Below are 27,309 nucleotides of genomic sequence, written 5' to 3'. Positions count from 1 at the left end.
CTTTGTTTTTTTTGTTTTTTTTATATCAACACACCACCCAGAATTCTCTTATTCAGCCCAGACAGCGGCGGAGCAGAAATACTGAATTTTATGCTTTTGTGCATCCATATGCACTGAATACTCATTAATATCAACATACAGAATTTGAAATACTACATCCCGGGCTGCGATGTTTGACCCCAATTCTATTCCACACGTGCCGCTATGAGAACACGCAGAAACAAGAGCAGAATCATCTCCTGCATCCACTAAGACTTTGCATATATCTGTAGTGATCGGATTTGCATTATAAAGGATCTCCGACTGCATGAACAAGCAGCGCATGCGTTCTCTCGTCAGAATAATTCTGACCCCCCCCCAATTCTCATTTCGTTAAAAAGCATAAAGGGAACATAGTGATTTAAGATGCTAGCGTTTTCTTGAAGGAAACTCATTGCGTAATCGGCGTACAGAAATAAGCTAAACCAATAGATGCACTTTATTTCAAATCAACCAAACATTTTTTTTTTTTTTTCCCCAAAAAGAAATCAAACACAGGTTTTTGTAAACAAGGTTTCCTTAAACCTTAAGCATCGTTCTTTTCCGAATGTTTTTCATGAAAGTAAAGACATGCGTTTATATCGGATCACCATACATACATCATTTGCTTCTGCCAAAAAGGAAAATTGCAAAAAAAAAAAAATTAAATAAAAAAAAATTCCTGAATTAAAAAAACAAAAAAACAAAAAAAACCTGCATGCTAGTCATTAAGTATAAATAACTAGGTTTTGAAACTTATGGAATAATTGAGAATACATTTTAAATTGTAATATGCGTATGGCTCTGGTAGTTCTTACTCTTTTTACTTTTAAAGCATTATCTTGTGTTGTGTTTGTCTGGTGCTGTGGAGAGAACGAACACACACACACACACACACACACACACACACGCACACACAACCATCCTGTCCTCATCATTCAAAGCTAAGAACATGTAACATGAGCCATGTTGATCGCCAACGCTCTCTCTGGCGGTTCAAAGGCTATAGCAGCTTTTTTTTGGGATTTTATTTTCTACCCCTCCCCCATTATATTCTTCAATCCACATTTTCACACCAACTCTCACAGGCCCACCTGGCCACCCCTGCCCCATGAAACAAATGGGGCAGAGAGGAGAAGGAAAAAAAAAAAGGAAAAAAAAAAAAGGAAAAAAGGGAAAAGAAACAGTACTTCCACCTCTCATTCACTCACTTTTCTTGTTCGCTCTTGCACATCATCTCAAAAACAAAACACAGAGGATCTGTCGCTATTTTCCATCGTCTCAAACGCGAGAGCGCCCCCACACACACACACACACACACACACACACACACACACACACACACACGCACACACACCTTCCACGGATGTGTGTCTAATCTTTGTCATTAGGTCACAGTCGTTTCTTCTGCTCCGGGCCCCTGGAACACGGGCGGACTCCACATCCTTGTGTGTAAACGAACACGTTTAAGGCACCATTTACACGGTGAGCGAGAATACTGCTGCTGCTCAAGGCAGGGTCCAAAGACGAAGGGAATCTCATGGCTCCTGTCTTCACGCTTCCCTTTGCCATGTACCCTCATGTGTTTGTTTGTTTTTTTTTGGGTAATTTTCCTCTTTTTTTTTTTTTTGTATTTGAATACGCACTGGCTCAGCTGCCCCTGTGCAAAAGGCTTCAGGAAGTCAAAGAGACACTATAGTGTAAGGCCCCCGGCAATGCGTTTGCATCCAGAAAAGAAACTAAACCTCAGCTCATCCGTGGACTCGATCTTCTCCTTCCGTTCAAAATAAATAGATCTTCCTTTGTTTTCTCTTTTAAATACAGGTAGCTATATATATAGTATTTTCTTTGCTTTGAAAAACTTTTTAATTTTCTTTTGATGTTTTAGTCCTTTCTTTTTTTTTTTTTTCATTTTTATAGTCTGTTCCAAAAAAAAAAAAAAAAAAAAAAGAAAAAAGAAACTTATATGAAGCGCTATCCTCCTGGACATGCTTGACATCACCAGTAGGAAGGAAGAGTGGCTCTCTTCTCTTAAACAGTGGAGGCAGTGGTCAGAAGGAACGAGAAAGGGGGGGGAAAAAAAAAATATATAGATATATATATATTTATGAAATGTAGACATGTTAAAGGGGAATACAGAACGGGCAAAAAGATCTGAAAGGACCTATAGGGAGAATACAAGACGGGAAAAACAGAAAATCTCAAGGATGTCTGATCCCCTGGCTGCCACTGGATGTGGTCTTTAGGCTGAAAAGAGCTCGGATTGGCTGTTGGGTCCCGACGCTTAACGCCAGGACTGCGCCCTCCGCTGGTCAAAGTCAGCAATAAGCCTCTTGATGTGGGCCAGCTTGTTGTGCAGGTACTCGCAGCGCTGCTTCTCTTCGTGGTAATGCGGGCTGTGCTGTAGGCAAACAAAAGACAGTTCGTGTTAAAAAAGCACGATTGCTCATTTGGTTACATTCCGAAAAACCTTTGCGTTCAAACTCACTTGTTTGACCTTCTTGTATTCCTGAAGCACCTCTTCATGCACCTCCTGCACAAATATAACAAAAACTGGGTGGTTTTTTTTTGTTTTTACAAACTGATGCAAAGCAATCTCATCAGGAATACAAGAGGATTTTTGCAGGATTCACCAAGTCAAAGGGGCCATTAAGAATTCAATTTCAGACCAATATCACAAACAACAAAATACTTTGTTAGCAACTGGCCTTCACGAGCCCTAAATTAATTTATTATTCAAGCTAAGTATCGCTAAACCTGCACTTCTCCCACAGCTTAAAAATAAAAACAGTTTTCTGTCTGTCAGACTGACTGTTGCATGTTGGTCTCATTTGTAGTCGCAACACATTATATTGGGCTGGCAAAAGAATGAACTACACCAAGGAAACCAACAACAACAAAAAAACCCACATTCTTAAGTGCTGCAGGAGCATTACATGGATACTGGAAGATTAAGACCAGTTTAAAAGTATTTATGACCCAATTCAGCAAGCTTAAGGCTATTTTTGAGAATCTCTCTCTCTATTTTTTCTTTTTTCAAGACTTGGACTCGGGAAACCCTGTACAATGTGAAATCAACTATTTTTAGGTGTGTGATGAACAGAGCACATGCCACACTGAAAAATAAACTCTTCATCGCCAAGTTTATATACTAGTTGATCTCTGAGAAGAAAATAGCACTGGATGTCTTTTTTTTTTTTTTTTTTTTTTACAAATAACTTTTCACAGTCTCAAGTCTCACTCTGGGGTGTGGTTGTAATCCGAGAAAGGCTCAAAATTGGCTGTTTCCAAGCAGCAAATGTATCCCTCTAAAAGGAATGCCATATTCTCACTGTCTCTTCATTCCAACTGTGTTGTATTTTTGAGCCTGTGATGATCAAACTTCACAGAAATATGAAATACACCAATCAGGCATAACTTTAAAGCCACTGATCAGCATAACATTATCACCACATGCTCAATATGGTGTTTGAGCTACAGGAAATCAGTTTTTGGAGACATTCTGACTCTCTTGTCAAACGTCCTTCTCAAATCCCTTACACTTGCCTATCAACTTTTTGAGGACAAAATGTTCACTTGCTTCCTAATAAATATATCCACCCACTAACAGGTGCCATGATGAAGAGATAATCAGTGTTACTTCACCGCTCATAAATGGTATGCCTGATGTGGTGTGTATGACAAACCATTTGCAGCATGTAAAGTTTATTTAAAAAAAAAAAAAAAAAAAAAACGCTTGAAGATATGTGAAGTTTTTCTTTGCTTTTTTTCACCTTGTGTCGCAAATGGAAAGCGAACCCAATGAAAATCGCTGGGAATGTGGTTGTGTGTTAAACTCGCTTTAGAAACAAATGGTGGTTTGTCACTTTAGTGTGAATACAGGAATGTGGAAAAAAAAAACAACAACTCCGTGCTTCAGTTACTGATGCACATGTATCCATACCTGGTACTCTTTGGTTCCGGGTGGCAGGCGTCTGCACTGAGTGTCCAGCTGTGTGAAGCGCCGTGTGATGTTCTCCACACGAGCGTGAAGGGTGCGATATTCATCGTACTCTGCGTTGAAGTCGTCCTTGTAGCGCAGCCTCTGATCCATAGACACTACCGCGGTGTATTTACTGTTATAGACGGAGAGAACACACAATTTCATTAGTTTGTAATGGTAAAACAAATAGCACATTTTTTTATATCATCATGTACATATTTACTGGGACTTACGCTATGTAATCAGGTATCACCGGCGTGGGAAGTTCGGTTAGCTTGTGTTTGCTTGTTCTGTCTATAAAACAAAGTGACAAACATCTTGAAAACGTTTTCCTATGGAACAGGATCACGACCGAGAAAATACTGACAAGCTCCCCATGAACACACACCTTAAGCTGGAATTTCAATTATTCAGAAAGATAAATAAGCCGGAGTTAACGTTTGCGTAAGCGTCGAATGTTACGTTTAAAAAAAACAAAAAAAACAATAAGCAATAAAAATGGGTGTTGCGATATTGATTTATCACATATAATATAATGTCTGGTCTGTATATTATCATACACCAAGTTAATGCTAACGTGAGCGGCTTCTTAATTATCAGTTCCATGGACAGCAAGTGAAGGCCTCTGCATACTTTGTGCAGAGACTATGTTCGGCTGGCTTCCATGAATAATGGTGTTACTGCCAAGCAAACAAAAGTTGTGCGAAAGGTCCACTCGCAGTGCTGCGCACAAGGCAGGCAGATGGACGAGCTCTGTGGATTATCACGCTTCTCTGAGAAGTATGTGACACGGTCGTTACGAAAGAGAACATATTGTAAGGAGGCTGTCCAGAGTACTCGTACGTAACGGCTAATACAAAAGCACAGAATACGTACACTTAAAAAGACGATTCCGTATTCACAACCCTGTGCAATCCACAGATTTAACATCCAACCAATAAGCTCAAAACACAATCTATAAGCAACCTTACCTTCTCTGTGCAGTTCTGCATCTAATTGGCTGTCCACGATAGCTGGCGAGTGTTTTTCCACTTCTGCACGATGTCTCTTTCTTGGCCTCTCTTCCTTCTCGGCCGGTGCCTCCCTGTGCCCCGTGCTCTCGGTGTCCCCTCTTCTCTCCCGCTCCTTGTCTTTGTGCTTCTTTGACTTCTTTTTGGGCTTTTTGCTACTGTTGGCTGCTGGGGATGTGGTGGATGATGGGATGAAGTTGGAGCTCGGCGTGAGGGAGCGGGGAGCGTAGCGCTCGGTCTCCTCCCACATGTGGAGCTCTGGTCCAGGGGAAGGTCCTGGGTTCCGCGGCCCTCGGGTGTGCTGGGCGAGTTGGAGTTCGAGCCAGAGGGAGGGTGGGACACTGGAGGCTGGGACGAAGGGCCTGGGCAGGCTGCGTTCACCGGAGGAGCTGGTCTCTTCTCCTCGGTTTCGGAGGGTGCGCGGCGATCCGACGAGCTCTGAGGACCCCGGCTGCTGAGGTGAGAGATGCGGGGTTTCTTGGACATCAGAGGGTCAATAAAGTCACCCTGAGGCTGGCGCTTCTAAGAGAGAGAACACGCAAACATTACATTTTCAACCACAAATTGAGCAAAATACACATTTGGAAGAATAACAAATAAGGGTTTGTTGGGGGTTTTTGTCTCTGTCTACATTTGCCATGATGTGATTTTCCATACCTGTGGTGATGTGGGTTCTTTTGGAGAACTGCTGGATGACAGTGAATCTGCAGGCAGGCCCAGTTTACTAAATAGAGAGAGAGAGAGAAGTTTCCATAAAAAGAAAAAAAAAAAAGTCTAAAATGCTTTCTAAATCAGGCTCCATTTGAAAAGCTGGAGCAGGTATGCAAATATCAGACAAGCAGTCACTCTGAAACAGTTATACACCATGCCCAAGCCACTTCTAAAGGGGGGGTCATTCGTTATGAAACTGCTGCTTGTACTTACCGAGCTAAGATCCAGTCCACCTGAACACGCTCATCCTCCGAGTAGCCGGGCCAGTCTCTCTGGACCTCACGGTAAATAAAGTCCTTTAAGGAGTACGAGTTATCCTTTGGGTTCAGATTGGCAACCTGAAAGTGAGGAAAGAGAGAGGGGGGAAAAAGGGGGTTATATGAATATTAAACAACCCTTCAAAATTTTTTGTTTACACCGGGTCTGTAAGTACACTGGCCAACAGCTACCCTTCATTCATTTCTCCACTGAAAAACAGAGAAATTGGGCAGCAAATCCTGAGTGGAGATCAAAATTTCAGTCAAGGGGAGACAAAAGAGTACTCAGGGTGGAATATACGCTCCTTTCCTTTAGTTACTGTGTTTGTGAAAGGGGGCAGATTATCCTGCCTCTCAAAATGCGTTTCACAAACCTGTGATATAACCTGGGCAGCTGAGTCTCCATCCTCAGTGCTTTTACTGTACAACCACTGACCAGGGGGAAAAAAATAAATAAATAAAAATTTTCCATTCTCTTCAATTCGGTACATGGCATCAAGTCAAAGTTTTCTGAACAGCATTTTTCTTTGGGGAAGTAAATATACGAAAGTCACAATCAGCTCGGTTTATTTCTTGCTGGAAAAAAGAGGAACACGGAGGCACAATTTTTTTTTCCTAAGCTTAAATTCAGGAAGGTTGACAATGGCGTACTTCCGAGTTCAGAATTCCGACTTCCTGCCTATAAGGTAACACTCTCTACAAGACAAACAGAGAATTAAAATTTACCGGTTTTGGATTTGCTTAAAAGTGTAGTTTGAACACTCGCATTAGGTTTTGATTTGGTTTTAAGGACCGGGTATGTCACATTATAACCAGAAATGGGGCATAAAATTTAAAGAAAATCAATGACTGTTTAGGTAAATTTGTACCATAAGCACAAATAATGCCCCTAATACAGGTTTGTCTAAATCTTTCAACAGCCAAATGACCGAACGTTATCCTCTGTGACGGGACACACGTGAAATTTGTTTTACATTAAAAACGAGCTGCTACAATTTTTAAGTCTTGATGTGCAGGTTTAAAAAAAAAGAAAAGAAAAAAGAAAACAAACCAGACAATAACTCTAGATCACACCTTTGTATAATTATGCAAATATTATCTGGGTTCTTTTGATGACGGTTACAAAACAACAACAAAATAAAAAAAAAAAAAAGAAGAAGAAAAAAAAAAAAAAGTTGTTGTGCAATATCCTAAGCCTTATTATGGAGAATAATGTGCATCAGCCAGAGGAACTTTTTTTTTTTACTACTGTAGCTCCTAACATCATGTGTGCCAGATCAGCGTTATTTTGCTGATTTATTCCTGGTGTTCGGGATTTTGATGAGGTAAAAATGTAACTGGAACTGCTCGCTTTATTATAAGACAATTCTGTAAAACGTGAAACCAATTTGGCAACTGTCCTGTGTGACAATTACAGTCCCGAAGAAAGCAATAAGAAAAAAGGGGCATGTTGCAGGATTATTACGACGCGACAAACACTACGGGCCGATCGCCACTGTGACAGAGCGGCTTTTCACTGCGCCCTTGACAGAGTTTCAAATTCTCTCATGTCGAAAGAAGGAGAAAGCCTTGCCCTGTCCTCCTGCCGAGACCACTTATTGGTCATTTTACACATTAAGTATCCTAAAAGTGTGACATTTCTGCACTGAAACCAGCCGGAGGAACTGAAAGAGGCCATTGGCTGGAATTTTCCTATTTCGAACAGTAAACAAAGGGAGGCCAAAAAAAAAAAAAAAAAAAACAGTAAAAAAAAAATTCTGAAAAAGCCAGCAGCATTTACTTTAAATCATGTGTAGGTGGAATTCTGACACACAGGCAAGATTAGTCTATAGTTTAATACTTTACTAGCTAGTCGTGTCGTATATTCAGCTACGATGGGAATGAACATGCTGTGCAGACCGCCTGAGCAGAGTTTATTACATAATTTCATGCTTCAGCAGAGTACAAAGTCTTGCAGCTCACACTCCTCTGACTGAGCTGTGAGCGCTACTGTTTTGATCTGCTCTGCTGGATGAAAATTCGGTCATAAAGGTTCACACGATTAAGTCCGATAATTAGTCAGGAGTCCACTATTTGTGTCACAAACTTACTCCTGTACTCTTTTTCTTGCCTGACACTTTTCCAGGAATAAATTCAAAGCAGCTACTTTGAAATCCTCATGTACAACAGGCTTGTGCCATCTGATGTCACTGGGAATTACTCAGATTCTGGGATCCTAATGACACTAATTGCAATCTGATGTTTCTGGTATTATTGATTTATACTCAGTTATTAACGCCATTAACAGGCGCTGCAATTTTCCATTTCTCTGAAGTGCTGGACACATGCCCCCCAGGCTAGCTATGATTGCCTGCTTTTAGCCAGAAAGCCCCAAATATACAAACTTGGACACGAAGAAAACGCCCTAAACAGTAATATACTTTCAAGGTGTAAAATATATGAGAAACGAATGCTAAATTAACCGTAGGAAGAATCTGTAGGACAATGTAAACCATTTGCGTACAAATGAGAAGATAAGCAGAAACACCCAAAGCAGCATTAAAACCTGATGTCTGTACCACAGCTGCTCAAAATTTAGCAGTTACATTTCTCTTACAAATCTGAGCTTTCCTTTAAATCTCTGCATCCTGCACTCGCATGATCTCCTGCTTTTCATCTGCCCATCTCACTTCAAAACCTGATTACTTTATTCTCCTTGTGTCCCAAATCTTCCTGTCTTGTTACCTGCTGTAAGGTGCTTCCCAGCAAGTTGCGGTCCTTTTGGCTGATCCCGTCTCGCTGCAGCCTTCCCAAGACCTCCAGCTTCTTGTAGGAACGCAGAGCCAACAGGTGAATGATGCGCTCCCGGTATGGCCGCTGGGACACTGGGTTGTTGGTAAGGCACTTGCGGATGGTGTTGGCTGGGTTCATGGGGGTCGACCTTTTCCTCTCGGGGACCGGGTCGGGGGCAGATGGAGCTGGCTTTCGGAATTGCACCTTAGTACCTGCGAGAGTGAGAACAGAGAATGTAGCCCTTAAAGCTGCTTATCTGCTGACCTATCACTTTAAATCACTTCACAGGAAAAAGATCTTGAAGAAGAAACCAGCTTGACGGTAAAGACTTGAGAACAGCTGCAATGAATCAACATTTCCGCTTCATTTCTTTCGCTTCCCCACTTGACTGCTCGATGCAAATGCCCCCCCTTTTGCTGATTCCCCAGGTGCAGGAAGTGCACAGAAACGATTAAAAAAAGCTTTTCTGGTTAAATATTGCAGCACCATGATGTGGTCAGAAGTTTGAGGGGAGATTCGCCTGCAGTAACACCATAAATAAAAGGTGAAAAAATTATCGCTCAAGGCCTCAAAAAGAGGCTGGTCTTAGTGGAGGAAAGATGCGTAAAAATGTCAATTCAATATTTGCTTTGCAAAACAAACGGTCTTCTCATTGTATCTTGATCTAGTACTATTTTATTAAGAAACAAGAAAAAGCATGAGTGAAGATCATGTCTGTTCTGCAAAGAAAGTGAAAAGGTACAATGGTTACAGCGCACTTTACAAACCATGTACTTGAGTTGAAGTAGAGCTGCACTCTAATATATTACTCCAGTAAAAGTGTCCCGTTAAACTTTCACTTGAGTAAAAACAAGTATTTGCCTTCAAATGTACATAAGTATCCAAAGTACTATAATTTATCACGCTATAATGTTCCTATTATCATTGTTGTCACAAGACTCTTTGCCTAATGACCACAGTTTATGTGAAAATAATGTTACTCTCAGCACACTGATCTATTAATAGAGTGATATTTATAAGTCAAACATTGATATTTATTACAAATATCACGAGGCCAAAACATTTTTTTTAATGCGCAAATGAGGCCACGGGGGTTCAAATTAGTGTCAGGGGTTTCTTCCATCATTTGTTGCTCTCAAAATGTTCTGCTTGTATGTTGGTACTAAGTAGATACCACCAAGCGCCAATCAAAACCAGTTTAAAACGGAGCGTGCGCTCGACCCTGATTGATAATGAATTACATTTACTTAAATACTGTCCAACACTTTTTGTTTAAAAAAAAAAAAAAAAAAAAAAAAGACTACTAGAAAAAGTTCACTACCTGGAAAAGACTGTGCGCTACTTCACAATCAATACGCTTTCAATACTGAAAAAGAGGCGGAGCTTTGATGCAACACAGAAAATTAAAAGGCATGCAAAGCTGCAGGTTTTATTGAGTAACAGTTCGGAGACAGCTGTCTGTGGGTGAAAATGCGACATGCGCCTCAATCAAAGCCACTATTCATACAAGTACAAGATTCCTCAAAACAGCATGTGAGATTAAGATGGATTATCTTCACTTCACTGTAACTTTTCCTGACCCTTTTCAACACCACTAGAACAAGCTAACGCGTTTATGATCCGCTCTCATGTTTGCACCGTGTAGATAAAGGGACCTGAGTGTTAATCCAAACAGAGCCACCTGCCTCTGAATTGCCCTCCGGGTTTGATGACCTTGGTGCCCCTCTTGCGCGTGTCCTCCTCGGCCTGCGTCATGCGCTCTCTGGTCACCTGGTAGGAGTCGTTGGTGGCACACACTGTGATTTTGTCCTGGATCGCCCCCAGAGAGGACAAGTGGGGGACCCCGGAGCTAGACGATGTAGAAGATGAAAGCTTAACACGTGGAGCTACGCAACTACAGACAGAAAGACACGACTCGGGAAAATATAGCCCTTGTTACCCGGACACGTGCTGCTGAATGCATTCAAAGCTTCCCTGAGGATTGTCCTTGCCGACATTGGACAGGTAGAAATCGAAGAGATGAGATCCATCCGAGACGTCTGACTTTGGAATCTTGATTCGCTGAGGAGATTACAAAAAAAAATTACAAGACAGGGTAAATCTATAACTCTCAAAATTAGGTGTTCTATAAAAAATAAAAATAAAGTATAAATAAATACATTAAAAACACAATTCACTTACAAAGAAAATGTCTCGTTTACCCCAGTGTGTGGTTTGAAATTAAAACTACAAGATCATTCAAGAACGCATGATCTAGAGAAAAATCTCGGATGCTCTGCCCAGTCCCATGTTATACGCTAAAAGTGGCAACCTCAAAAAAGTGTTTATGCTCGTTAAGACGGAACACTACGAACATAAAGCGAATATCTGGGCGGTTGAGAGGTCTTTCTCCTCTCTTCATTAAAAAAAAAAAAAGGGTCCTTAGACACTATATATAAATATATATATAAGCTACAAAAAAAATCCATTTCCATAACATGTATCAATAATATGATGTGACACGATCATATGTTCAGTCCCCCGTCCCTTCATATTTCTGAGAATCACAAAAATGGGTGACACACAAACAGTGCAGTTTAAGCATCAAATATATCAAACCAATTTTTTTTAAGAAAACACAAAAACAAAAAAACAACTAATCCACTACACTTTCAAACTTTGGCAGTGTGATGACAGCAAACTCTACCAAAAAAAATAAAAATAAAAAATACAGGGTGGCTAAACTACAGCCCCTATATTATTACAGCGTTCAACTACACGGTCATAAACCAGTTTGGAATGTCTACTGAGCCATATAATTATACAAGATCTTTCGTGAGACGTCCTTACTTTCTAGGTACGGCGCAAAACAATAGTATGCCTATGTTGGACGCCGGGCGTGTGTCGGCTGAGCTGTTACACCGTGATCAATGGGAAATACATTTAAACTGCACATGGACATGTAGAGACTAGTTTAAAGAACTGTGTGTGTGTGTGTGAGAAAAAAAAGTGTGAAAAACTAAACAAAAATAAAAAGACTGAGCATTACTGCATAACCACGTAGTATTAGCAGTGTCAGAAGAGCAAACTCTGGCACGCCGTGCAGGGTCAAAGGTTAACCAGCTATTTTTATGGGCGAATAGTGAAAGCTGAAATGCCTTCGACTCGACCCTCAGGCCAAACAGACAACTCCTAAACAACAGGAGGAGCATTCGGAGTAGCTGAGACATGCAAACGTGCGCACACGCATACACACAATAATGCCTGGTTGCCATTAAAAAAAAATGGGTTAGATTTTTTTTAATGCAGCTTATGCTTTGAAGGTTACCACTGAAGAGCACATCTTAGTGTGAAGTGTCCACCTACCCCTTGCAGTCCTTGGAAATGTATTGTTGGCTGCGAGGACGGTACATTCTGGAAGGAAAGAGAGAAAGAGGGCAAAGTAAACATTAAATCTGCAGCCAGCCCAAACCAAAAGCAATTGCACAGAGAGACAGAACTTCACATACCAATTATAATCAAGGGTTTCTTCAAATCGGGACGAAAACCGGAAGGAAAACATTTTTTCGAAATCTTGGTCGCATTATTCTGAACAAGAATCACCTCTGACCACAGTGTAATTCTTCCTCTGGAAAAAAAAAAAAAAAAAAAAAGCCCTGACTGACATTAACTGACCCTCATTGTTGAAATGAATTGCTCAGGATATCCGTAGTGTACACGCTGGTACATCTGCGCCGTTTCATGGAGGTGTGTGTTCATTCCTGAAGCATTACTGGAAAAATACGTATTTGCTCTAGACTGCTGCCATGCCAGTAATACGTACAAACACAACAATCATAGAATGTTGTCGTGTGAGGTCACGTGCTTTATTCCTCCTATTTTATTCAATTTATTCAAAGTGTATTTTTTTTTTTTTGAGTGCACTTTATATCCATTTATAGTTACATTTCAAGTTGTGGAATGTCCGTAAAACAAGTTCCTGTTATCGCTGACTTTATAATGACCATACAAAGCCATTCTTTCACCAACTTCTCGTTTTTGTTTCTCGTGAAGTTAATAAGACTAGAAATAAAACATTTTAATCAGCCTCTTGTGTTCAAAGAAGTCAAAAAGTCACCCTTCCTCAAGGGGGAAAAAACTACAAAGCACTGATACTGGAGACTCCTTCCAGAAAAAATTAATTTAATAAAATCATCATATCAGCAATTAAATGGTTGTTCAATTGTTTGATTCCTTTTTTTGCACAAATAATTTTGAAAGTCATGTGAAAGATAAAAATAAATAAATAAATAAAATCAAGGCCCCAAAAGTCCAAAGCTCATCAAGGTGCTGAGAAAACCGGTTTGGAAATTGGACCTCTGGTCAGAAACACTCGTTTGTTTGGATGCCTCCTGCTAATCACTTGACTCAAATCAATCATCAAACTATTGAACAAATGAATCTTGGGGGTGGGTCATTAAAAATGTTATCATCAATGTCCAATTAGGATAAAAAATTTTTTAAGTTGTACTATGATGATTAGCATGTTTGTTCAATCGACAGGGACGATAGAAAAAGAAAAAAAAAAGTACACAAGAGCCGTCCTGCTACAAACAGCGAACCGCAGTGAGCTCGGCGACAAAGTGGCCACACCAGGGTTGTGTATACGTGTAATCGTTTTTAATCCCACGATAAAGAGCATGTTTAACCGCACGGACACCTCAACTCGCACACTGTGCTCTGAACAATAATAGGACATCTTTACTCTTATCTGATTCATGGATCATCAAGTAGACAGCCGAGACACACCACCGATCGGTAGACGGCTGTGACACCTGTCTCCAGAGACCACAATGTCCTCATACACATCCATTTCTCAGACAATTCCTGAGTGAGTCACCAAAGACGGTGACTTAGTGTTACGTCAGTCGTTACGTCATTCGCTTGCTGCTGATGGCTTTTGCAACTTCAGACCGCAAAATGGAAATGTGGAAACCAAAAGCACCACATTTACACACACACACACACACACACACACACACACACACACACACACACACACACACACACACATCCATAGACTTACCACTGGTTTTTGTGTGTCACAGAGGTATAGAAATCCCAGCGAACAGAAACATACGCACACACCTTTTACCACAAAAAAACCCTTGACAGGCAGGAAGTCTCAATGATGACAGCATGCAATGATTAAACACATAATTGACGGAACTACAATCAGGATTGTTTGGACTTATAAGCAGCCTGTTGAATGTACAGTACAAGCTCACTTTATATCATAGGGTCCTATAATTCATTCGGCAGCCCAGTTCACATCCACCGGCTGCAAAAACCACTTCTTAAACGCCCTACTTAATATACAACATTTTCAATTGCCGAGTGAACAAAAATTCAACTGAAACACACTGACCTGTGGGTCACTTCAGAAACACAAAACATTCACATTCACCTGTGTGAGTATGTCCATCTTATTTGCACTCTCTAAACAGACCGGAGTTTCACCTTCGTGTCTTCTGGTAGCTCACAAGACCCGGGTTTGTCAAAGTTCACCAAGATGTGCCACCAGAAATACTACTCGCAACAAATGTGTCTTTCAGTGAACTGGATCTGCGAATTTATTTCATATAGCTTACAAAAGCCACAGAAAAGGCTCAAAAGGTTATATTTAAAAAAAAAAAAAAAAAAAAAAAAAAAAAGTATCTGCATTTATTAGTCACAATGCATAGTAGAGTCCAGCATTCTTGAAGCTTCTATCTATTTTTTTAACCCTATAAAATAGGGGTTTTTTTTAATTGCATTATGCCGGACCTGCTCTGTAACCGCTTGAGTCAGTAAATTCTGACTTAAATAAAATCCTGACTCAAATCTGGACTCTTGTGGTCAGCAGATCGAATGAGTCAGTGAGTTCAAAGAGGCCATTCAGAGCTGGAGATTTTCAGGCTTTCCAGCATTTCACTGCATGCTGTAGCAGTCTGTGATAAGGAATTCCTCTCTCTATCTAATATTTTTTACACACACACACACACACACACACACACACACACACACACACACACACACACACACACACACACACGTGAATTTTGTGTACTGTTACACCCCCTTTCACACACAGAAATATAAATAAGGGGTGTAATGGTACACAAAAGTCAGTTCGGTATGTACCACGGTTTTTAAGTCACGGTTCGTTTCAATTTTGATACGATAGCAGGAAGAAATGCAAAACAAATTTGCTTCTGTTTTTAGTTTGTTCGTAGCTTGTTATAAAAGTTTATAAAAAAAAAAAAAAAAAAAGCCAGAATATGTTTTATTTAGGACTTATTTCATAAGCTTGACTTCTAGCATTTGTTTAACCACTTGAGAAAAAAAAATGTAATCACTAAATATGCCTAAGAACTGCCTACAATTACAGGAATAGCAGATTATCAGACACAGACCATAACCTTTAAACAAACCTACAACATGTTCTTACTCACCACTAAAAAAAATTATTCTTAGAACTTCAACAACTCCAATATAGTGACCAACATACTCTGAAATGCTTCTCATGTTATTGTGTCCAAGACTGCATTAACAAACATGCACATAAATAGACTTTGCTTTCAAGATCCTGAAGCTTAGAACCAGAAAAATGTTTAAAAAAATATATATATTTTTTAATTATTATAATTTTTTTTTTTTTTTTTTTTTTAACAATTTGCAGATGGGAACTGAAATGTATTTTAATCTACCTTCAGTAAAGTCGCTGCCTCTTTTAGGATATGTTTAGGCAAGCAAATTGCAGAGTCTGTGGTTTCTGCAAACACAACATAGGACTACTGATAATGCTAGCACAATTACAGGCTAAATATCCAAATGATTTGATTAATTTATTTACATAGTTTTTTTTAAACAATTGTGTGCTCTGAAATATAAATAATCTGTTCCTGTCACACACACAAGTAAGTTTTTCACAAGGCAAATTTCTTAAAGTAAATATTTGGATAGGTATCATTTAAATTAATAAATGTTTTGTTTCGATTTCTTTATTTTTATTCTTAGACCATCAGGAATCCTTACAGTAAAGTACAAATAAAGAAATAGCATCACACGGATGTACACCCAAACCAATCGGCTTTGAATGTAGAAAAACCAACAACTAAAAATAACCCTAAAAAGTTCATTTACAACAAAGAAAAAATAAATAAATAAAATAGGGGGTGTTTCATCATAACCTAAACCCGTAATATTTTGCAAACTCCCGCACCACCACACGCAGCAGCCTACAGTTATATTCAAATGACAGCAGGGAGCTTTCGCACAGGCTTGTACGACCAGATCGGTTTCACATTCCCCACCCTCTAAACACAGTCTTACTGCACATATCCGCACAACGCTGCTCACGTTACAGTGCAGCAGGGAGAACCAGGCCCAGACGGTTCTTCTATAACTGCTAAATCACCACGATCGAGTCAGGACGATAGGAAGGAGAGAGAGAGAGAGAGAGACACACAGGTCTGCAAAAGTGCAATCTCAGCATTAACCCTGCTCTCTGCTTAACCAAGCAAGATATGCTACCGAGATTATATCATAGATAAATGTCTTGCTTTAACATGTCTGTAGCACAAAATCAACCAGGAAAAAAAAAAAAAAACAGATCTGAACGCTGAAACGAAGACCTGCAGCCTCAAGTCAGCATTTACTGTCATAGGTTCATGCATTCTATCGGTTCTCTTCACCCCCCAAGGCTACAGCTGGTCTTGGCACACCTCCAGAGAGATAAAAAAAAAAAAAGACTACCAATGATTAACAAATGTTCTTTACTGGAAGCAGGCGAGGAGACAAGTACACACGCCCAATGCACACTTGTAAACAATAAATTAGTCACATAAATTTGATACAAAATATATAGGAATAGGTAAAGGAGAGATTTCTCATGGAAAATAACCACAACTGGCTAAATCATGTGAAATTCGTACTGGTTCCACGTTACAAAACGGATTGTGGAGTTCTATAGCTATTGAACTTCACAGTAATAATAAAAATTATAATAAAAAAAAAAAAAATTCACTCCTGAAATTATTTATATCCTGTAAATATTGTTTTAGCGTGCCAAGAATAACTTGACTGGAAGACATTTGTAGAAATACTATTTCAAACCAAGTAGAATACAACTACCATGTGTGGTCAAATGGTGTGTTCACTAGAGGGCCAACAGACCAGTAAACGTTGTACTATGTAAAACCGTTCAACCATTAGACAGACCTCGGCTGACAAGGTTTGTGAGGCAGGTGGTGGGATTCAGAAAGCCACGAAGAACTTGCATACCGAAGGAAAATGTTGGTTTTGCAGTTTCTTTTTCGACCCTAAACTGTTACATGCAATTGTTTGTCGCACGTTTTTCCAATAGCCAGAAGTATTCTTCTTTGGTTCTGATCAGTTTCTTTGTGGTTAGACCACAGTGTTCATTGTCCTGGTAAGACAAACGCAATGTGCAAGAGTGGTACATGACCACAGTGTGTTCTCCTTAACAGATGATTAACATTTTGTGAACTCGTCATATTTGGTGATGAAACCTGAATCACTGCTATGACTGTAAGATAACTTTAACAAACCAAATGAAGCAACAGCGTTTAATCTGACAACCAGACTTCCATGATGAGCGAGCTGTCAACCCAACAGTCTGACTGTGGGTGTAAACTGCAGGATGGCGGTTCGGTTCAGTTTGGAGGGCGGCTCTTTTGGCTCTTCAGAACCTTTCTGCGGATTGAACCCGAGCCCTCGAAAGATACACAGTAGCAGAGCAGATCGATGTGTGGAAAAAGAAACTGGCTGCACGTTTTAGATCCTTCTTGTAAAGAATGGAAAGCTTTCACACACTCCTATAGTCTATATATATTATTCTTTCCATTTACATGGTTTGTTCGGCAGCCGAATATGCTGGCGAAGTGAAAAGTAAAACAGTCAAAGACCTGACAAAGAGGTACGCCTTTATTCTCCGCTTGTGGTTCAAAACAGATGCCAGCTCAACAATTAAAAAATCACTTCAATGAATATGTAATTTTATATACATCAATAAAAGTCATGTAATCTGCTAGGACACTAGGCAAGGAACGTTCACACAATTGACTCAGACATTTAAGATCCGTCTTCATCCTAAATGAATGATATCGACCCGACACACCTTTATACCTTTGTATATACTTTTTTAAAAATCAAAAAAGTGTCAAATGCATAAACTGAGCAAAAAAAAACAGAAAATAAAATAAAAAGTAATCATGCTTGATCAGGTTCTTTTCAGAGAGGCAGTGCATGGGAATGAGGAGAGCTGCAGGCCTGCTGTGGCTTTAACTCCAACTCTGCCTCGTAAGCACTTTGGGTCAGTGTTGAGCTTAAAAAAAAAAAAAAAAAAAGGAGAGAAACAATGTAAGTGTTCATGAGGCCATGGAGCTCATTTCTCTCCCTGTACTCACACAAATCAAGCCTTTTTTCCCCTCAAAGCTACAGAAAATAATCCAGAACCATTAAATACAATTGACTACAATTTACCTCAGGAACGGCTAAGCACTAGTGACTTGTCAGAAATAAATACCTGTGGTCTGCAATGTAATCATCAATTAGCTCTATACTCCAAATACACGCGTTTATTGTTTAATTTCGATCGTTTATACGAACTTTTAGATGAAAAACTATAATAAATTGTATACAAACACTTATTTATTCGTATTGTTGTCGAATTGGTAGCTAGCTAGTTTAAAAAATATAATAAGTAGGAATGAGCCTAGCCTATTAGCTCGCCAACAAACCAGCAGACAAAAAAGAAAACCAGATAAAAATTATTAATCTTTTTTTTTAAATCATGAAGGATCTCATATTATGCGTGTTGGATCTTGAAAATAAACTGTAATTAATCCTCTTAGCTTAGTTACCTCAGGGCAGGTCACCTGGCTAGTCCGGTTAGCATAAAAATATATACATTTATATATATAAAATATATCAATTTCTTCAAAGAAATTGAGCAAAAGTACCCGACTGGTTCATTTAAACTCATACTGAGCTAATTATATTTTACAACCCCGTGTAAACTGTATTAAAATAAAAAAAAATAAAAAAATCCAACTAGTATATAAATATATTTTCTATCCAAGTTAGCCGACTCTTGCTAGCCACGACTCACGACTCTCGTCTCAAACCGCTGCCATTGTATCAGGAGTGACCCTAAATAGGGCGCACAAGTGGTTATTTGAAACCCTATGTAGCACACCTATATAGGGATCCACTTGCGGTTTAAACGTAGGCTTAGCTTAGGGGCTTGTAGTGCGTATTAGCATTTGGATCAGTGTCTTTAAACGCTATTTAAAAATATATATTATGAGAAAAATACTTTTTTTTTTAAACTTAATAATCTCGAAAACAAGTTAGCAAATGAAAATTCAAGGCATACTTCAGGTTAGTCAGCTAGCTAACTAGCTGCCTGCACGAATCTGATCAGAGGGGTGTTAAGGCAACTTTGTGGTTGAGGGGGAAATACTTTAATTATTTAAAATTGAAATTAAAAAAAGGTTTGGGGGGAAAAAGGGTGCATTTTTAATTTCCTGATCCGGTTGGCAAGTCGTGAATGATCATGGTATTAGAAAGAGAGAGGAAGAAAGCTGGGTTGGTGCTTGTACAGATACACACCAGTTGACCAAGTTTGACTTTTTTTTGTCTCTCTAACAACTTATTCATGATGTAAAAAAAAAAATCAAAGTAAACACAAATATCACTCTATTAATGCGCCTTTTAATCTGAAGAAGAGTGAACAAGTTAATGCATACTCATATTAGGATTGCAGAGCTGCCATGAAGCACCATTAGGGGGATTTTTGTCCAAGGTTTTATAAATCCAGAAATCTGTAAGGGTTTTTTTTTTTTTTACATGATGTACAATCTGGAGAGTTTTTTTGGTTCTCAAATGAAAACTTTTTCTAATAAAACGTGGGTGTTTTTTTATCCCCTTTGCCCGTGTGTGTGTGTGTGTGTGTGTGTGTTTGTCTGTCTGTCTCGAAGACCAGCATATGATATGATAGTGCGTGGCACTGCTGTCTCTTCAGTGCAGCTCTGGAGAAGTTCTGGAGAAAGGGCTCGGATTCAGGGGAGATGAGTCTGGGTCTGAGGGCTTACCTTACAGTTTTGGTAGTTTTCCAGAGCCCGTATGGCCGTCTCCGTGAGTTTCACGTGCAAAACGGTGATCCTGTCGGCGTTGCGGCCGCAATTGAGTCCATATCTCCCGTCCTCGGAGAGAGCGGCCATCTTTACCAGCCTGCCACCATCGTCCCTCTGACGTAGAGGCTAAATCAGCCAGAGCTTCTCTCTCTCTCTCTCTCTCTCTCTCTATGTGCCTGAAGGAGGAGCTCTATCCCCCCCCCTCTCTCTCTTTCTATCCCTCTCTCTTTTTCTCTTTCTATCTCTCTCCTTTCACCCCTGATTTCCTCTGTTGTTTACGACAGTAACAAGGCAAGTCTTGCACTAGCTCAACTACTCTCTATAATACTGCTGGTGGATCGTCATGTATCATACCGTCCTCAGTGTCCGTTCTTTTCAGGGGAAACTAGTTCACGCATGCTCAGAAAGAGTCTACAGGTCGCCACACGACGGCACACAAGGACGCATGCACGCACTCACGCGCGCATATACAGTAAACAGGGGCGCGCGCGCGCAACGCTCAGACGCACGCGCGAGCGCGTACATTTGCATATTCCTTCTGTCGTCACAAATATTTGCATGTTTAAAGGTGGCGATTTGATCATAAAAACAGGTGTTTTTTATTATCATTGATATGTTCATGCCTAGGGTGCTTCCTGACATTCCCATTTAGATGATTTACGCATTGGGTCATTTTTTTTTACATCATCATCTTGTCAGATTTCCTGCCCAATCAAATGCGCTGTGGAATCTGAAGCGTCCTGCCCCCGATATTATAAATATCGCCTTTTTTGATGCTGGTATTATTGAGCTGTGATATTAATGGTGGAACATCATGCGTCACGGACCGTCTTCAGTGTACTTTAAATGCAGGGGAAAGTAGACGTTTACACGTACACATACACACGCACATGTGCGTATTCTTTTTGCCGTTACAATCATTTGCATATCAAAAGGTGGCTCTGGAAAAACGATTCCCTGTGGATGAAGAGATAAATAGAAAAGAGTAATAACGATGACGACACTTCTTCTTATTAATACTACTAATAAAAATAAAGACAAAATTAAAATGAGTTTTTTAAAACCTTATGACTATCTAGCTGGGTAGACATTCCCATTTTATGTAGATTAAGAGATAAATATATAAAAGTAATAATAATTATAATAATAATATCAATAATAATGAGATGATGATGATGATAACAATGATACTACTGAATATTAATACTAGTGATGATAATAAAAATGTAGATAACATTGAAATTTTGTGGCTTTTTTTCAAAAAAATTTGTATGGCACTTTTAACAAAGGACATTGTCCCAAAAAAGCTTAACAGAGATAAAGAAGTTATAAGTTAATCCCTTTATAAGTTTATCCATATATTCATGTTGTATGATTATCTAAGTAGAGTGCTCCAAAACATTCCCATTTAGAAGATATATGCACTGAGAAATTTTGTTAACCAGTGTGGATCAGCAGTTTTGATGTCATCATTCAGCATTTCAGCTTCTCAGGTGAATTCCTGTCCTAAATTGCTTCCTGATAGTGGCTTGTTGTGTGAGACAGATAATAACAACATATGTTGGAAATGTCTTTGTCTGTTCGAACATACGAGTTTTATCTGGTTTTCTAAAAGTACGTCAGTTGGAAAGAAGGACGTTTTTGTGCTGTTTCGTAGTTTTGTAAAAGGTTTAGCACAAACTGTGAGGTAAGCTAAACACTACTGATTATTTGAAAAGTGGGAGGAGTCAGTCGATATAGACGCCCCGCCCCGACTTCCTGTTTAAATGGAAATTAGGTCAATACAGGGAATAACCCCAAGTGTCACAGGTGTGCATTCCAGAAATGTATTTTAGAATAGTGTATAATAATAATAATAATAATAATAATAATAATAATAAAAGCTAATACATAATACAGCAATTTTTTTCCAGCAAATAAATTAAATTGAATTTTGAGTAATTTATATTTTATTTATTCAATTATAGTCAAATGTTCAAACATGCGTTGTATGTCACGGTTCATTGACGTTACATGAGACATTGTTGATACACTTAGAGCTGCGTGTCCTTACAAGTTACCTGTTAAAGAAGGAGAATTAGTACTTACAATTGTGGCTCACTTAATTAACCCAGGGTAACGTTTGTCCAGTGGTAATTATAGTAATTAATGCATGTTTTCCACCACTGGCTCACATTTTAGGATTTTTACTGCATAAAGTGGTTGCATATAAATGTGAATGTGGGAATTTGCAAAAAAAATTCTTACATAAAATATCTAAGCCAGAATACGGTGTCAAACCTGTTATGACATAGTGTTTTGAGATGTCAAAGCAGACCTCAAGGGCATTTTTTATACCCACACCTGCACTATCTCACTAAGCCAGTCCTAGCAATGTGATCATGTGTTGGTGTGGTGCAGTGAATGGTCTCAGACTGGGTGTGGGGGGAAAAGGCTGTATGAAGCCACCAGATTAGGCCAAGCTTACAAAAACAAGCCGCCACACCCTAAACTTACTCTGTCTTACTAACACACAAGGAGCTGTAGCAAAACAAACGCATGCGTATGTGCAGCCCGGCGTGCAATAGAGCAAGAGAAGGAGGATTAGGCCCTTGTGTGATTTACACTGGTGCGTGTTGCGATCTGAGAACTGCCGCAGGAGCTGCCAGGGCAAGCTTCTCGGAGCTTCTTGTAGGGTTGATTTCGGAAAAAAAAATAAAAAGAACAGTTCAGATTTTTTCCCAGCCTAATTTTCCAAATACCACCAACGAAGTATTACATTGAACACTCTTGGTTTTCTTAAGATGCTTCGGGGAAACCAGAATTATCGTAATTTTAATATTTTTTCCTCTTTTTTGTCTTTTTTTTCTACTCCCAGCTTCAACCAAGTTTCAACTAAAGAAGAATCAGAATTTGATTGAATCGTCATGCATGCTAGTCGCTTGTTGTTGCAGAATTGAAACTCTGTGTGCTCTTCACATTATAAAAGAGTGATAACCGAGATTTGATTGGTTTTTTCGCCTTTCTTTTCATATTCATAGACCGTCATTTGCACATCCCTACGCAGAACAATAGCAGAGGGCCGAGACGTCCAAACCTGATCGCATTTCCTCTCTCGAGTGCCTCATCTTTGTTGACACAAGAGCTCATCACGGTGAGTCGTTAGTGCACGGTCGTTAGTGGGGTCCTTGCCCCAGAAGAAAGGCTGCCTTGGGAACGCATTGGATTCGCTCTCTAAAAAGAATACTCCAGACATGGAGTTAAAAGGAAAGGATTTCTGTATTATGATACCTATGAATAGAAATGCAGATCAGATAAGCAATAATAAATCACTGCAAAAAAAGATTAGCTATTATGTTTCTCTAGATACATGCACGTTCTATTAGAATGTCATTTATTTTCAAGTTTTTTCTCCATCTCCTCTGCGTATATTTAATCCCAGTTTTGTTTTTAACAATTCAATATTTCCTCATGTTTTTATTTACTCATAGTTCTAATTCGGACCGGACAATCCGTGCAAGCATTGCGTCAAAAATCGCGTCATGAGTCGCGTCTCGCATGCGTTTCCGGGCTCGCAACTGGCAGGAGACCAACAGCACAACTCCTGTTGCCCATTACCTCCTTAGTTTCCTGTATAAATGTCGCTTAGATTGTAAATCGCACAAATCGCTATGCACGATTATATAACAGGATACAAGAACAAGAAGAGGAAATCTGCTCCATACTTCACCAAAGTGCATTCACAGCCACATGAAACGTTTTTTAATCAACCCGGGAAGATAAAGAAAGCATAAAACCTGACAGAACAATGGGAGAGTAAACATTCTGTATATTTGTGTCTATTTTGTTTCATTATCATATTTGTTTCTTTATTATACATAGTGACTTTGGATCTCATTTCTACGCCGGAGAAGTTTAAGGTGGGGCCATGCTCAGGGGCCCAGACAGCTTAATGGTGCAGGGATTGGAGATTTCCAGAAGTGGTACCTTTTAAATACGTATCTAATAAACACTTTGTTATGCAACTGCAGATTGCACAATCATTCGAGATAAGTTTAAAGATTTGAACTACCATGCACTCTCAAACTTTATGTACATTACTAATCTGTTATATACACTGTATATTGTGTTCTTTATTCAATCTGTATTGTCTTGTACAGTCTGTATTGTCTTGTTTAGTCTTGTCCATTAGTTAAATATATAGTGTTGTTATTTATGTCTGTACTTTTAAGAGTCACCAACAGCTGGAACCGAATTCCTTGTGTGTCAACACTTGGCCAATAAACTTGATTCTCATTCAGATTTTTAGGGCGCTGATGTTTCAGTCACATTCTAGAAAAAAAAGACCACCACAGCTTGTTGGAAAAGTGCCACTGTGGTTTGGGATATATTTTCGTATGTGATGTAATCAAATGTGGACTTTTGTACAGATTTAAGATGACATCAGAGACTTAAATAATTGCTGCTGAGTCAGTGGTGAACTACAACATAGTGTGGGACAGAGAGACACGTTTGTTGGGCTACGCAGATTATATAAATGTGGTGAGAGGGAAACATCTGGGATGGAAGAATGATCCAGGAGAGGTAGGAAAAATACATAAAAATAGAAAAAAAGATTGTGCCATATGCTACTGGTGGTGAGACAAACAGTTTTACTGCCCCGTGGTGATTTTTCTTCTCGCTAGTGGAAATCCCATAAGCACAGAATCTGCTCTGTTCGGTGGAAGATGGATGACCCCCCTCCAATTCACTGTTTATGGAGAGTACAATGAGTCACAATGACGCACAAGTCCATCCCAGAGCCGTATATCGGAATAGCCAGTGTTGGGATGGATTTAAGATGAGCCGTATGTAAGAGAATATATGTGGAATAGCAGTCTTTTTTTATTGATATAAAGACCATGACAGACCAGGTCTGGTTAATGTTTGACCAGCAGAGTCAGTCAGCTCGGGTACCAACTCCATTAAGCCCTTATCACACTAAAACACAAATGTTTAAGGCCATATCACTTAGCAGACACAGCTGGTGTGGCCGGTCGCTTGTTTAACCAGAGCAAACCAGGTTATTCCTGTTCTATTTAAAGGGAAAGATACACAATGCCCATAACTGCAGTTCATTCCAGTGACTTCTTAACACCTAAGGGATTAAGAAAATCAAAGAATGATATATAGGAAGTGTTTGTTTTGGTGTTACTGAGGCTTGTCTTTAAAATGGTGCTAAGTGGATTGTGCAGTAACAAATCAAACAGAAGTACAAGGAAAACAAAAACGTGAAAAACGCGAAAAACAAATGCGTACATTTAAACCACGTTGTGCACAGTAGCAACGGTAAGAATCAACATTACTGATGTAATGCATCGATTTAAAAAAAGTGTGCATCAGATACAAGTTAGCATTTGCATTGTCTTAAACGTATTTGCATCAGCAAAAAACTATTAATAGATGTGCTATACTTTTATTATTTAGTAAGTGATCAATCATGACTTTTCCCCAGTCAAATCCAGGAGCATTAGTAAGGTTAGGCACCAGTGTCAGGTTAAAAGACATTGCATGCTGTTAGCTTTCTAATTTATCCAGAGGTGTTCGCATGCGATTCTTTCACTCCTGCCTAAACACACCATGTCTTCATTGAGCTGGTTTTGGGAAAACAAGGGCTTTGGGGTGGAAATACTTTAGTGGTTAAGGCATTGGGCTTTGGATCTGAAGGTTGCGAGTTCAAATCGCATCTATACCACTTTTGTCCCTAAGCAAGGCCCTTAACCTCATAGCTGCTCAGTCGAAAGAATATTATACAATGCAATTCATGTAAATGGTCATTTGGTCTCACGCAGTTGAGGATGGGTTTCCTTTTAGAGTCCGGTTCTTCACATGGCTTCTTTCTCCTAGCATTTCCGGGGTTTTTTTCTCGCCGTTGTCGCCACTGGCGTCTATCTCATTAAATTTATATTCACAATGAATTCTCTGCAGTGATGGTCTGGTGTCCACATCCTTCTGGAGATGTAATGTATTTTATGGCTAAACTCCATTGTATATTAGGAATGCAAGTTCTACATTCTTAAAAACAATTCTCCTTCAAGGGAAAATTTGGATAGTTATGGTTTTTTTCATTTGGGATTTGGAAGTTGATTTAATTAGACTAGATTGAGATTTTTATAATTTGATTTATACAATAAGTTGAAAGGGTATTTAAAAAAAAAGTAAACCAGTGTCTGCATAAACACTCCCCGCCCTGAGTGAACAGTTTATCATTTCTATCAGCGTTAGACATCTGGATCTGGAACGTTTTAGTGTCTCAATTAGAGAAACAGTGACAAATTATTCTAGACACAAATGACTCTTTTTGTGTGTTTGGCTCAGACATTTGCCTGTAGGATAAGAGGCTTTGGAGCCTTGAATGATTTCAAATTCGTGACCTAGTGTACACTTACGAATCGATCCATCTAATATCTAATGTCATGATTTTATTTTATGTTCACTCATATTAATTTTCATGCTACATGCGTGCACTTCCGAAATGTAGCATGAAAATTAATATGAGTGAACATAAAATAAAATCAAGACATTAGATGCTAGGGTTAAACGTTAGTGCACATGCTCATGTTCATGCACGCATTAAAATACGTGGAACGGCAAAGGCCAATGTATCAATGTTTTGTGTGTGCTGGGATCATGCAGCTAGCATGAAATGAAGGAATGCACATTTCAATACGTCCTCACAAGTTGCTCAGCGAACACATGCATGTGTTTTTTTGAACTTTTCAAGATCTGCCGGCTACTCGGAATGAGCCCCAGTGTAAATATGTTGATGATTATGTACAGAAAATGCCAAACAGAAGTGTTAATTAATAGCATTGCTAGCAAAAAGAATAATAGAACAACTTTGGATGAGGCAGGAAGCCAGAAAAAAGTTGAAGGAGTGAGGTTATGTAGCTGAGCAAAGTCTCACCGACCTAAGGGCAGTGTGCAGGATGGGAACAATGCCATATCTCTTTTTTCTCTTGATCTCTCTCACTTTTTTCTCTCTGATGTCTCCTTATTTTGAATCCGATTTACTTTGCCACCTCTTTGCTTTGTTTCCCTTTTGCATTTCTACTGATATGCTTAGCTACATTCTCATCTGTTGCTTACTTCACTCGTTTTCTTTCCTCTCGCCCTTTTGAAATGGATGAGGTTTCGGAATTTACTCTGGCTCAAACCCACAGCTGCCAGATGTTTAAAACATCTTGGTGAACAGATTTCTGATGAAAAACAGAAACTGCAAATGAGGGATCTTTAGTATAATCTTTAGTAGTATCTAAAACTTGATTTTGGGTAGTTTCAATGACATATTGGTTTAGTTTTATAGTGAAAATCAGGTTCCAAAATGCTGATAGTAGAATCATTGGGATTAAGCACCCTCAAGAGAGTGATGCAGCAGCGCT

The 27,309-nt window shown here is 39.3% G+C and overlaps 1 protein-coding gene across 1 annotated transcript; it reads right to left on the bottom strand.

Moving 5' to 3' along the window:
- Positions 1 to 455: 455 nt before the first annotated feature.
- Positions 456 to 20,331, bottom strand: ell2 (elongation factor for RNA polymerase II 2). Its single transcript, XM_046867860.1, is given in 13 exon segments — positions 456 to 2,419; positions 2,507 to 2,551; positions 3,962 to 4,133; positions 4,234 to 4,294; positions 4,972 to 5,253; positions 5,256 to 5,532; positions 5,668 to 5,734; positions 5,935 to 6,059; positions 8,703 to 8,962; positions 10,436 to 10,599; positions 10,690 to 10,811; positions 12,096 to 12,143; positions 19,868 to 20,331. Coding segments are annotated over 13 exon segments (1,869 nt in total). The 5' UTR covers positions 19,997 to 20,331; the 3' UTR covers positions 456 to 2,302.
- Between the last annotated feature and the right edge of the window lie 6,978 nt (positions 20,332 to 27,309).

Source organism: Silurus meridionalis, chromosome 15 (genome assembly GCF_014805685.1).
Source record: "Silurus meridionalis isolate SWU-2019-XX chromosome 15, ASM1480568v1, whole genome shotgun sequence".
Classification (NCBI taxonomy): Eukaryota; Metazoa; Chordata; class Actinopteri; order Siluriformes; family Siluridae; genus Silurus; species Silurus meridionalis.
Note: the sequence above shows the minus strand (reverse complement) of the source record. Positions and strands in the feature narration are given on the sequence as shown.